This window comes from Anopheles coluzzii, chromosome 2, assembly GCF_943734685.1.
Source record: "Anopheles coluzzii chromosome 2, AcolN3, whole genome shotgun sequence".
In the NCBI taxonomy this organism is placed as follows: domain Eukaryota; kingdom Metazoa; phylum Arthropoda; class Insecta; order Diptera; family Culicidae; genus Anopheles; species Anopheles coluzzii.
Genome location: NC_064670.1, coordinates 40078841 through 40093096, shown reverse-complemented (window position 1 = coordinate 40093096; position 14256 = coordinate 40078841). Strand labels below are relative to the sequence as shown.

At 44.0% G+C, this 14256-nt stretch overlaps 2 protein-coding genes across 2 annotated transcripts in view; one reads left to right on the top strand and one right to left on the bottom strand.

The window, feature by feature from the left end:
* The window catches only part of LOC120951825 (neuropeptide CCHamide-2 receptor-like), a 40995-nt gene extending 28757 nt beyond the window's left edge, over positions 1-12238 (top strand). Inside the window, exons 4-7 of the mRNA XM_040370783.2 lie at positions 4186-4405; positions 4487-4653; positions 4863-5177; positions 10934-12238. Of these exons, the coding sequence (XP_040226717.1) occupies positions 4186-4405; positions 4487-4653; positions 4863-5177; positions 10934-11162 (931 nt within the window). The 3' untranslated portion in view covers positions 11163-12238. The remainder of the gene's footprint in view (positions 1-4185; positions 4406-4486; positions 4654-4862; positions 5178-10933) is intronic.
* Positions 12239-12324: 86 nt separating this feature from the next.
* LOC120951826 (uncharacterized) lies at positions 12325-13996 on the bottom strand. The gene is made up of 2 exons (XM_049606015.1): positions 12582-13996; positions 12325-12477 (listed from the first exon to the last, which is right to left on the bottom strand). Exon 1 carries the CDS (start codon positions 13236-13238, stop codon positions 12654-12656), a length of 585 nt encoding a protein of 194 aa, XP_049461972.1. The 5' UTR covers positions 13239-13996; the 3' UTR covers positions 12325-12477; positions 12582-12653.
* Between the last annotated feature and the right edge of the window lie 260 nt (positions 13997-14256).

Sequence of the window (14256 nt, the reverse complement as noted above, 5' to 3'; positions counted from 1 at the left end):
AATTAGACCGGCGTATTACTTTTTTCATAACTAAAATACTGTATTTCCACGAATTCCTAGTCCATCTGATTTTCCAATTTTCATCCCAACTGTCTTTTTATTCCTTTTTACCCAGATAAAAATGAAGCGCTCTAGCTTCCACAATGCAACGATATAAATCATCTCGAAAAAGCCGGTAAAGTGTCATTTTTTCCACACATCCGCTCGGCTCGGAACCAGCTCGGCTCCAGTGTTAAAAGAGAAACATTATTACCGCATAGTGGCCAACGCTGTGATAGCCCTTTGATCTTCAATTCCCTTTTCCCAACACCAACTAAGCAGCAAAAGCAATTGAATCAAACGGACACTCTAATCAATCATTTTAGCCACTTATAGTGCACAAAGCACGACATGGTGTGCAAGGCTAGGGGTCTTTATTGCGTATAATGGCTAACATTTATATTTCAGCTCTTAAAAAGACATTTTCCGTTTCTGTCGGTTTCTTCTAGCTGAAAACGGGTTGGCTAAACGGGCAACTAGACAGTGCTAAATATTAGTCGAGGCTTGTTTTTTTTTTAAACTGGAGACTGGACTACTGGATAGGACAGGAGCTCAGTCTAAATCCTTTTATACGTTTAGAGAGAGATGTTTTGAATCGATACCGCTACATTATTACACCTTGACCGGCATGGCCCCGTAAGGTTTCATTTCAATTTATTTTTAATTGCACCGCCCCATTTGTTACTATTAAAAGTGTCTCTCTATACCATTAATTGCTCTCTGTTTACTGTAGCTGTTTAATTGGTAAAGTTTACTGGTGTGAAATAATTAACACTTCCAACCGAGCGTTTATAAGTATGCTTATTATTGTGCCTGGTTGATTTCAACGCGATTGCACGTCTCCTTCCCCAGTACACCAATGTACTTCCAATGCGATGTTCGATAAAAAATAAGGCAGAAGCTGACTGCGATTGTTGACAGTGCCCATTATCGGAAGGCAATTAACGGTTTTATGGCCAATCTAAATTCTGTGAAGAAGAAGAATTTCCCTGTTAAAGTATAATACGGTGATTTTAGAGTATGAAATACATAAACCTGATATGAGAATGTGGTCGCAAAAAAAGGTCTTCAACGCAATTTACATTCTAAATTCACCAGAGATTTAAAACTATATATATACAAAAAAATAACAATAAATAGAATGAGACTACATTCAATAGAGACACGCGCGCGTTCAGCAGACTCTGGGTTTGGAACTTGGTAGATTGGTGTTGCTCGAGCTAATAACTCGTCATATCTTCATGCTTTGCTCAGCTCTCAAACATCTACTCGTTTGAAGATTTGTAGCTTTGTCAAATTATCGCAAGATACCTCGAACATCTCAATCCTTTGTAGGGGTCAGAGGTGGGTCATCATCATCGACACAAAATTTGACACAGAAAATCATGGTTTTTTCATAAAAATCCGTTCCGTTGTTCCGAGCGAGTTATTACATTTGCGGATTTTTTAGCGGATTTTTCGGTCAAATGAAGCCAGCAACAGTTACAATCCAAAATTACCCGTGTAATGTAATAGAGGCTTCAAATTCCAATGTGGTGAAGCAATGATATTCGATTTCAAAGAATAATGTTGTTTGTTGTTGTCAGTTTTGATTCGTAATGTTTAACACGATCATTTTACAACATTGGTTTAAGAATACGAATGAACAAGCGAACAATGTTTGACACCCTAACACAAATTGTACAAATTGTACAAATTGTAACACAATATTAAACATCACCATGTAACACTTGTTCAAATTATCGTTAAATACGTGATATGCGGTACAGTGTCGATTGCCAACAAAACACTCCTTTAATTTTTTCCTTCCCGATTAAGCTAAACCCTGTAATAGCTCTCTGTTTCTCCTCCGCACAACATACACAGCACACAGTAGCTAATCTGCACTTTACAGCTTGTTATGTGGAATGCTTATGCGATAAATCCATGTGAAACAACCCCTTTGGCATATTATGTTGCCAATTTGTGTAAATTAGTTTCACTCAACGTGGTGCTGGTCCGGTTTTTGTGCGGCTGTACAAATCCACTGCAGGTTTTCTCTGTTTCTAGTTTTTGCACCATTCAAATCGTAGCTTTGTTTTGCAAATCATTCTAAGCATGTTAGCATTTTTTCGAGCATGATGATAAGAAACACAGAAAAACAACCGGTCAGCCCATCAGTGAACTAGCTACCTGCGTCGCAGCAAAGCACTTCGGTTGACTTATGCGGTGATCAAAGCATTCCATCATTTCCTTCCTTTGGGGTGGGGTGGGATTCGCGCCGTTTCCATGGACGGGTCGCCTGTGCTAGAGGCAAAGCAAAAACAGTCGAAACTGCGAAGGGGAAACATGGCTCCGGGACAGGTAATCATTTCCCCTAACACAATCACGATCACTGCCACATGACCATTTTGGCTTTTGTGTGGTTCCATTGTGCAAATTGTTTGAGGCGCTGGCACAAAAAGAGATACTTCGCATTCCTGCAGCCCCACAGTGTGGAGGAGTGAGTGATTGATTGCTGGGATGAAAATGCGTTTGCCGCACAAGGTCAAACCATGTGACCAGTGAAGGAAACACCGCTCCTTCCAGCACGCTCGTTCGCTCATTATCATCACCAGCAGTGGCGAGCTCGTGTGGTTGGAGTCATTCGCACAGTGTTCAGCTTCTATTCAAACCATTGTACACGGTAGAGATATTTTTGTGGCGAAGAAAAATGGAGAAAACTTCCATGGTAAACACATGCACGACCGTTTCGCCCCGGTCCTTTTGACACCGGGCATCATTCACGGAGCTTCGGACGGGTAATGATCACGAGTGTCAAGGGTTGCCCGCTACACGAAGCGGTATTAGTTTGTGAGCTTTGGTGGCACGTGATGCTCTTCAGCTCAGTCTTCCCGCAGCGCGCTGAAGTGTGCGCAATTGATAGCACAACGTGACATGCAGCGCGGCAGGGAATGTTGTTTTTCTTCCATTTCTGGCCCCGTTTACCGGGCATGAGACAGTCCTCTCCCATCTGTGCTCGTTCTGTGCAGATCGGAAACTTAATCTTCGTCTCCGTGCTAAGGTCGTTGGATTGTATCTGCTTCTTACCGGAGCATCCCATATTTTGCCCTTTCTGGTACGGTACGTGGTTGGGTTTGCTCGAAATGTAAGAACGAAATCTGCTTAATGCCAATCTTTCCCTTCGGGGAGGTTACCGTGTGCTGTGCTTATTGCACTCCGGTCTAGTGTAAACAAGGTAAAGTGCCCTTAAGCACGCGTAATACGATTCGGGTGTGTGTGTGCCACACGGTATCATCGTGCGTATAATTTGGTCTGTTCGTTGTTGTACGATGGCAGTAACAGTGATACACAGTAAGATGACTCAATGGTGCGATGCTTTGAGAAGTATGGAAATACGTTTCTCGGCGTGTTATTTCAAAGCTCGCATAAACTTCGTTGAAAGGTATGAAAACGTTAAAGGTTTTTGCGACTGTAACTGTTCACTCGAAGCACTATCTGAACTTTAGTTGGAGGAAAGTCTTTAAAAATGTAATCTTGTCAACTTTGTAACACTATTCCACTAATAACTATGATACTAATTAAACTAAACTGCACAAAATTAGAGATCCAAACAAACATTCAGGTGTTCCTTGAGTTACTTACAAATAGCTATACAAACGTTGTAAAGTAAAACTTTTACAAAACCCCATACAAATGATTCCTCACTGTAATATTGCTGTACATTCAAAATTCGAGGAAATTGAATCTCCTTGATTAATTTTTGATGATTCCGCACCGTACAATTGTACGTGTTCAACTAATAGATTAGGAAAATCATACGGATGTTGATTGAATTCCTAGCCTCATTCCATTCTTTTAATTAGTTAATTTGCCATACCCTTTTTAGAACCTTCACATTGCAGAAGACACGAAGCAAATCCTCAATCATTGGTTAAATGCAACATATTCATTAGTAAGGATCTTCAGAAATCTCTCTCTACTCTCTCGTAGGTTCTCTCTAACTCCAGCGATATTGCAAACTGAATTACAGCCTTACATCTTGTCCACTGCTAGTACAAACATCTTAAACTATTTGGCTACAGAACCATAATATCATGTTTTTGTTCAAAATATTGTGTCTGCATTTAATTTTCAATCCAATTGGGTGTGATTTTTCATCTACAGCTACATATTTTCTCTGGCACTGGCCGATCTGCTGGTGATACTGATCTGCGTGCCGCTCGCTTCCCTAATCTACACGCTCGAATCCTGGCCATGGGGAGATGCCCTGTGCCGGGTGTCCGAGTTTGCCGAGGAAATCTCGATCGGTGTGTCCGTGTTCACCCTCACTGCCCTGTCCGCCGATCGGTACTGTGCCATCGTAAATCCACTCCGAAAGCTACAGGTAACACGCTGCGCTTGAGGATTGAGTTGTTAAACCCACAAGTGTCCTGCGATTTGTCATCACTTCTTTTTTTCTTTACAGACACGTCCATTGACAGTGATCGTTGCGTTTCTCATCTGGGTACTTGCCATCATCTGTGCTATCCCATCGGCAGTGATTTCGGAAGTGGTAGTTGTGCGGCTGCCCAACAAAACAATCGAATACTGCTCACCATTTGGTCCCCGCACGAGAGAGTCGAGCTATTCCAAGTATGTTTTGTTGTGAAGTTTTGTCTCGCAAATTCGGGAAGCCTAATGATGCTTAATGGCTTTCGAAGCTAGATTAGCTAGACCCACCTCAGTAGCAGCTCTGGCACCTCTGCTAACCATAAAGTCGCGTTGATTTCAACCGAACCCAGCGTTATGCGTTGCGGGAACCACACAAGAATGACTTCACTAATACCCGTCTGCTCCCACAGGTACAAAACGGTGCTCAACTCAATCGTTTACTACTTCCTGCCACTGTCCATCATCGGGATACTGTACGTGCTGATGGCGCACCGGCTGCACACGAGCGCACGGGAAATGCCGGGCGAGAATGCGGGCCCGCAGAGCCGCTCGCAGGCCCGCGCCCGCCGCCACGTCGCCCGCATGGTCATCACGTTCGTCATTGTCTTCATCGTGTGCTTTCTGCCGCATCATGTGGTCGAGCTGTGGTTCCATCTGAATCCGCACGCCGAGGACGATTACGACGACTTCTGGCACATTTTCCGCATCACCGGGTTCTGTCTCAGGTAAGGGTGTTTGGGGTCCGTGTGGGTGGGAAGATGGAAGGGGGGGGAGGGCTTTAACTAGTCGGAGGATTTTATCGCCCGAGTTGGCACTCGTTCGGTCGGTTGCGGTTCGGTGAGTGTTTGACGGTTTGCTGCTCCTGACGTTCCGGCCCAAGTGCTGGGGCAGTCATTCGTCTTTCCAATGACACCTACGATGCTTTTTTATTTTGGTTTTGCTACTGACGATCAATTAATCGGTGACCTACAGGCTCCAGGCATCCTGTCTCGGCAGTGTCGCCTGAACTTACAACGTCATGCAGCAATGGATGTTGACATGGATGTCGTCCGAATGTCATTTACCGGATCAATAATCAATAATTTTGTCATCGTGTGGGGTTTATTGTGTATCGTATGTTTTTCAAATGATATTTTCCTTTAAATTGGTGCTAGCTCGTAGCACAATGTTCAACCAAGGCTCGGCGCAAAACGCCAAAACTAATATCCTGTGTACCTCAAGCAAGGGAATAATTAAATATAGGTGTTGCCACTAAAATTTTATTTTAACTCACCTAACTTTATCTCTAAGGCACCAATTGTTGACAGCGTGTCACAATTTTTGTCTCTAAGGCATCAATTTTTGAATAAGTCAATCGCTTTCTTAACAAAATTTAGCGTAATGTCTGGAGCTTCTTCCTCTTCTTTGGCACAACAACTGTTGCCGATCAAGGCCTGCCACCCTGTACCCACTAGTCACAAGTGGGCTTGGCTTTCAGTGATTTTTTGTTACCATAGCAATATAGTCAATCTTACGTATGGGATCTTGTGCCATATGTTCAAGCCCCGAATGGATCGTGCCCCTGTACGTAGGACTGACTATCCTGCTTTGAGTGATCAGTAAGTCACTGAAAGCCAAGCCCGCTAGTGGTACAGGCAGGCCTTGACCTACTTAGGAAGTTTTAATGGATTTAAATAAGTGTCATTTGTATGCCACATTGATTCTGCACTATGCCCGATTGGTACTTCACAAGGCCCGAATAGAAATGACAGTGCCCAATTGAGGGTATACGTCGCCCGAAAAAAGTATTTACGGCGACCGATAACGCTTTGACGATGCCGGATTGGCTAGTTAAAAAACCCTGTAAATTAAATGCATTTTCTTCTGATTCCCCGCTTTGTTCACGGTGAATAAATAATTTTCATCGGGGAAACGCAAGGAAATGCATTTAATTCATAATATCAATATGTTTTACAGTCCTAATATCGACTGTAATATATACCTTAACGGTCGCTTGAGATCTTGCATAAAAATGAACGTGAAATTAAGGTTTTTTTTTATATATTTCACTGAATATTGATCAGAATATGGATTCATTTATACTTACACCTAAAGTATGTTCTATTATTTTCGATGTTTAATTAATTACTACCACAATGGAATGCTTTACATAAGATGAATACATCTCGGAAATTGTTTCGAGAAAGCCCTACGTCAAGTATGTTAACTACGTGTTACGTCTATATCGCGATGAGTCTTTTGAAGCTGAAATTGTTACATTCGTGGAATCGATACCATGACATTTATGGGGAGTTTGATTACAGAGCTAGTGTAGTGTTGTTCTGCATGCATGTCTTGTGGTTGACATCAAAGTCGTAGATATTGTTTATTTGGAATACTTCGGTATTTAGGTATTGATTACAAGCCAATACTCTTAAGATGTGAATGAGTAGAGCAGATTCGTTAAATTGGTAAAAGTTAATCGCAACACGTTTTGGACAATTTCTCCTGAATAAAAAAAAAACTCAAATCTTCTTTATTTTTATTTAAAATGTAAACAAACAGTAACAAATCTTTTACTAACCTTTTGCATAATTTTAATACTTTTTGTTGAAATTCGATTAGCTTTTAATCAACACTAATGTTTTTAAAGTGTTTTTTTTACGAATGCCTACAGTAATTGTTACGCATTTTTACTAACAAACTCATTATTTGACAGATAGTAATCCTACTTCAGGAATTGGACGAAAGCGGGTGCAATATCAACAAACTGCCAACTCGAGCAGTCGTCTTTTAGATGAGCATTATTGCGACCGTAAACGATGATGATTCGTTAGCATCAACTCGTATCATTATTGATTCTGTGCAAACATTAAAAACCAGCCTCGGTCGTCCATATGATTGAGAGGACGACCTCCGATGCAATGGCAATTCGTCATGCTCGTTGCAAACGACAGATACAATTCAGGGGCTTCATACTGATTTCGATTTCGTCCGTCAACGGTCCGCGATTTATTGCGTAAGTTCGTTTTGCTGATTGTCACGCGATGATTCAGCTGATTGTGATTTTGGTTTGTTTTTATTTATTCAGAATGTCGTAAAGCTTGAACAGGGCAACATAGTCATCGTTTGTACTGGTTGTGGGAGTGCAGGCATTTTCGCTTTAAGTTATAAATAGCTAATACAATAATTTGTCACGAAGCACACATTGAATACGTTGTTTGCAGAGCTATATTAAAACTCATACGGACATGAATGATTCCGTTAACGTAAACAATAACTTATGCTGTTTATACCATTTTTTCAACATACTATAACTTGCAGCAATAGGAGTGCTGTACAAACTGTCAATTGTCAACTGTACAATTAATTTGAATTTAGGAGCACCTTTGCCAAAACGGATCCATACTTTCATGATAATCAAGCCTATTTTTTATTTAAGGTCATATATACGCAATTACCAACTAAACGCTGGCGTACGTCTACCATTAGACTCTTGCTTAAAGTGTACATAATACATGATTCATCTAGTAATAAATTCATTTAAATTATGTTCCAACAGTGAGCTGGTCCCATGGTACTAGTCGAGATCTCACTAGAGTTAGAAGGAAAATGAGAACAGGTGTAACAACATACCCTCTATGGGCGCCTCAAAACAGCATTCAAAGTCTTAATTCCTCAATGCAGCAAGGTCCAAATCCCGGCAGGCCCAGACGTATAAGAGCGTTGCATATAAACACATACACTTTGTCAAATCACCCGGTAGGAGCTTCGTTTAAAAGGTACCAGTATGTTCGAACGAGTCTCGAGCTGTTCTATTTAAATGCGATATTTATCCTTCGTGTCTAGCTTTAAGAACGTTTTGGGTGCTGTTTTGCTGATCAAAAGGCTTTCGGTGGCTTACCTGCAAGCTTACCTTATCCTATGTTCGTACTAGTGATGGGTAAAGTTGGCAAAAATCCGGAGTCGACTCCGATCCGACTCCGATAAATTTGGAATCGACTCCGGAAGGTAGGTCAGCGCTGCAATATCTGGAGTCGTTTGGAATCGTCCGGAGTCGTACGGAGTCACCCGGATTCGCCCGGAGTCGGAGTCATTCGGAGTCATCCGGAGTCGTTCGGAGTCGTCCGGAGTCGTCTGAGTCGTTCGGAGTCGTCCGGAGTCGCCCGGAGTCGGAGTCGTTCGGAGTCGTTCGGAGTCGTTCGGAGTCATTCGGAGTCGTCCGGAGTCGTCCGGAGTCGTTCGGAGTCGGAGTCGTTCGGAGTCGTTCGGAGTCGTTCGGAGTCGTTTGGAGTCGTCGACTCCGGACGACTCCGGTCGACTCCGGACGACTCCGAACGATTCCGACTCCGGGCGGATCTAGTGGTTCCATTTTGCCGGAGTTGGAATCGAACTAAAAATAGTCGGAGTCGGATCGGAGCCGTGGGTGCGCTCCATACAGCACATCACTAGTTCGTACTATAAGCCCGATTTCTGAGATTTCGGGCCCTAATCGTGTGGGCGTGTGTTTTCTACATTTTGCCCAAATGCGGTACTGCTCAATGTACGATACGTGTACGTCACGATAAGCTCCTTCTATATTACCACAACCTTCAACAAGAAAAAAAAACTTGAAAGGGATCTAGCCCTTCGCTCGTTCGATGAGCCTAGAAAGTGCACACTTTACATCGTTTGATGGAGCTTTCAATTCACGGCAGTACATTTACAGGATGACTTCCCTAAACCTACACACGTAACACCGGCGCACGTCGCTGACGGTGACTGATCCGTGCGATTTGGGAAAAGTTAGGGCAGGTTCATAAATCTTCCCATTCCTACGCAAACACCCATTGTATGTACAACTACACCCGATGGGTGATGGATGTGAGAGCTTGCGGGTGATCTATCAAATGGAAGTTTCCACCAAAAACGGGCACACTGTTCGTGAATGGAAAGTACTGCAGTACTCAAATGCATCCCAGACATGACAGCATTTGTCTTGTACCACGGGTTGTGTTGCAAAGTTCCCAACTTTGCGTTGAATAATGTTCCTACTATCCGGTTCAGCGAACGTGTGTCTATAGTAAGTCGATGTAATCCCAACTTGGCACATCTTTCAACCATAACTTTGCTGCCGTTTTCATTAACTAAAACGCTACCCATTGTGACTTTTCATTACAACGATTCTACGCGATATCCTCAATACATCCGTTTGGAGCATGTCAATTTGAAGATGGTGGCGCAAAGCGTATTTTCCATCCCCTAGCATAACTTTTTCCGTACTATTTTTCCGCAGTTCTTTTTTAAACAAATCGTGAACGTTATAGTCGTGAGTAGGAATGTTTTCAAACATTTGCAATTAGCAACTGCTCGGTTTGTGCTTTGGACAGAGTAGCAGAAATGTTTAACTCTTCCGGGAACGCACAGCCAGCGTGAGAGCTTGGAATTTCATTACCGTTCGCGGAAGAGCGAAACTATTTTCGTTTTTCTTACTTCCCCACATACCAACCGACACCGGAAGCGTACTAGAAGGATCAACCCAAGCACGCACAGGGATTGTAATTTACTCCTATCGTTCGTTCCCGAATTAGCCAATGATTAAAGTGCTTAGCTACGGGATTGAAAAGAAACCATAGGGCAGACTATTACCGAGAATGTTTAATCGCGTTTGTTCTTAAAGATGATGGGTTGCGTTTCAAGAATGGCATATAATGTACTGTTGGGGAAATTAGCGGTCACGTTCTTTGACGTTCATTTCCCAGTGCTGTCAGCAACGTAACGATGTTGAAATTCTATGCATTTTATATTAACAGTATCACTAGGTACGTCTTCATAGCCCATCTCTTTGTTGGGCGAATATCTCTCCTTCCACCAGAAACAAGTAAAGTCAGAAAAAGATTCGCCAATCTTTCAAAACAAACATCGTAATTTTACAAATAATTCGTAACGTTTGGTTTCTGGTTGTAATAAAAAGTTCAATATGCCATCATTATAACACTTTTGCCTTGAAAACAATCGAAAACTAATACTGCAACACAATTAAATACGATTTTTCTCTCGACCTGTCAAAAGATTGCGATGGAAAACTTAAATTACTGGAAAAAAAATCGACCAAAGGGATCCTCACACATCAAAAGCATAAAATAGCGTGACAATCCCTGGAATATATGCCATTGCATAACTTTAGGCGCAGCGCAAGCATGCGTGGACTATTGTGTTAAAGCCGTTTTTTAATTAAATTCAGTGAACTTGAATGAAGATTTCAGTGGACTTTCAGACAAAGTGTTCAATTAAAACATATTCGAGAAAAATACTTCTCTTTTGAAGATTTACTTCAGGATTCACTAACTATAATTATTACATGTTCCTAAATTATAAACACCATCTATTAACATACCTGTGTATATATATACTCATGACAAACCTCTTTCAGTTTGCTCTGAGCCGTACCTTCATGGGTGGATGTACAATAATAAAAAAAAAATGTAACAGAATTATTTCTCTCTCCATCTTTCTTTGCCAGCTTCCTAAACTCCTGCATCAACCCGGTCGCCCTGTACTGCGTGTCGGGCGTGTTTCGGCAACACTTCCACCGGTATCTGTGCTGCCGCCCGATGACGGTACAGCGCCGGATCGGTCTGTCGTCGGCCGGCAATGCGTGCGAGACGAGCTTCGTGTCAACGATCCGGCGCTCGCAGCACCACAGCATCCGGAAGTCACTGTCCGTCCAGAGCGTGCACGGGAAGAGGTGAAAGTTTGTGCGTCTGGTCGTGACTGGACGCGACCGGTCGGACATCAAAACGCAGCAGTTTAACCAGCTGCCCCTGCCGGAGGAACCCACGGTACGGAACAACCAGAAGCATCCCGAGGTGTTGGCAATGTAAGCCGTGGCACAGAAACGGACGACAATGCGCTGGGAAGGAATGCAATGAGCCAAGGAGCATGGTTCACATTTGCTCTCCCGAGGGTGGTATTTCTTTCAAATCTTCCACGTTTACTTCCATTGATCGCTTTTAGTAAAGGGGCAGTATTTCTAGTTTGCTGCGGCTCCATTGCAACTCCTCCTCCTGAAACGTTGGCCTCATTTATGTGGCGAAAAGTTTGCAATAAACTTCCCCTCCGAGGAGTGTAATGTTTACAGCGGTAAGCTCATTACGCTCGCGACGACAGCATCATCAAAGAACTTTCTTAGCTTCTCGGCACACAACACAAAAAACCTCGCGTAGCACGTCACTATTGCGTCAAGTATCACGCACCATTCCTTCATTGTACCCCGTTGGTACGTGCGTTAAATAACGGAAAACTTTTTCCATCCATCCCATCCCATACCTGCCGGGGACGGACCGAAGCCTTTGTAAGGCTGCCGTACCACCCGCCTGTTGTGTGTTTTTGTTTGACGCGAAAGATATTGGAATGCACGGTCGTGAAGGGTGAGCAAAACCCATTCAGTGTGCAGGTCCATTTATTGGGAAACTTAAACCGTGATCAGCTAGGTGATAATGAAAAAAGACACGCCAGGACACGCAGGTTGGAAGGAACTGGAGCCCAATATACGAGCGCAGGCAAACGAGCAAGGAAGAATCAAACTCAAAGTAATTGAACGAAGAAACGAGAAGGTGGGATGTAAATTGTAGGACGAAAGGAATGGTTCAGATAGAAGTAGCGAGATGAATTTATTACACTTGGGGTTAGGTAAATAATGGAGTAGAAAATTTGAAAAGAACTCTTCTCAAGATGAGCCGTCGCCTGGACACTAATTATTCTTAGAAATGGTGAAACGAATGTTTTCTAGTTGTAACAGATGCATTACAGAATAACGATTTATATACGTCTTCGAATAAAACCAATCAAATGTGAAAATGGACAAACGGTGTTTCTTTCTATTTTGCTTTGCTTACATCCATTTTGCAGCCCTTCCTCGTTTGGTAGAAGCTTTATTGGTACATTGAGCTGGTAGGACAATGAAAACTACATCTAAACTCCGAGCGCTGCTAACGCTGGTGCAGCTGACTAGAATTTCCTCTTTGAAGAATGGATGCGCAACGGATGGCCGGAACAGCTGCCCGTCTGAAAATGGAACCCGTCCAGATGGTTTCAATCACTTTTCACTACTTTGGTGCACCGTACTCTCGCAGTAATGCAAGCGCAGTGGGCCAGTAACGATATCTTACCTTCCAAGCGCGACTAGAATGCCGGGAACGCACAACAAAGAGCGCCCGTGGGGGGGGGGGGGGGGTGAGGTTTTAGCAGGACGCACATCCCTCGTCCGGATCATCCCGAGCCCGACCGACCAACCGTCGCCGCAGGTTCACCATCAGCGGGCTGTCCGGCGGGATGCCTTCACGTTGGAGAAAATGCATCGTTTCCCGGGCACAAACTGCCCATCCGATCGCTTCCGCTTGGCGACCACCGATCACCTGCACCGGCGGCTGCCTCACAGCGCCGTGCTGCACTTCGACCCCGGCCCCCTCCTCCTCCTCATCGTCCGTGTCTTCTGCGTACGGGTCATTTTGTAAAAAATCCAGCTCATCCTGTAGCTCCCGTATGCGGCCGAGCGCTTGCAGCATCAAGTCCGTTGCTGCCGCACCACGTCCGGTCTGAGGGGATTCGGACGCACTGGAGGGCATGGCAACGGTGGGCGACTGTTGACTGGTCGCTGATGAACGTGTTGCCGTGGAAACGGGCTTCCTGCTAGCGATAGACCGGTCCGCTAGCTGGTACGGACCGGATGCAACAGGTTCGTGTTTTCGCTTTCTTCCACCGGACGGCTGACAGGTGCTGCTGCTGCCGGTGTACCTGTCACCGGTCTTTGGCACGCTTTTTGGCATGGTACAGCAGACGTACACAGCAAGAGATGTTTACACTAGCACGTGCGGTCGTTGGAGCATTAAGGGATGCTTATCGTTTCACGCGGTTCGGCTCGTCGGTGCCGTCAATCAAACATCCTGTCATATGCACTTTTTGTCATGTGATTTTCAAGGAATTGAAAACATTCAATCAACACTGATAAGCGAACGTCCGTGGTCACTGCGGGAAGGATGGGCTATCACACGCGTCTAGAGGATGTGTCACTAAACCACCGGAAAGAGGGTGGAGTTCGAACCAGTGTCGAACAAACGGATCGAAGCCGTCCGGTGCACGATGCACTTCGCACGACGTCACTTCCCGAAATGAGACCGCGGGTTCTGCTTCCGAAGCGGGCAGGTTTTTTGTTGTTCCGCCCAAACACGCACACACACACACACACACCACTGACGCACAAATACACACGCGCAAGGAGCACCTTTTATTTCACATCTTGAACCGTGGCTCACCGTCTGCCGCCTGTCGTGGTGGTGGCGGATCGGTAACGGTTTTGGGCTTTGTTTCTTTTCCAGTTTCCCCTCGTACGAAACGCGCTTGCAAGCGTAGTACAGCGGGACCATATGCATGTTGCGGCTGCCGGCTGCCACCGAAACCCCTCGTTGCGGGAGAGCGAGAAGGCACGAAAACAACTGCCGCTGCAGTTTCTGTTAGCCACCATCAGCGGGCGAATGAGGCGAAACGAATGGGGAGGGATAAGGGATGGGATCGCTTTCCTCCCGGTTGCGCCCCGTTTCACGAAGGATATGCACTATGGGTGAAACATGGCGATTTTTTTTGTTTTTTGTTGCAAACATATTATTGAAAAATGTATTGTAATTGTTTTATCAGAATTTATTATCAATATTTATATACTCAGGAGCAAGTTGCACACAAAATAAGAAGAATGTAAAGCTATTCAAGCTATTGTTTGAGCATTTTGACCAGTAGGATACTAATAACGAAATTAAGAAAATCGAAATAATGCTTACACTGAAATTACTT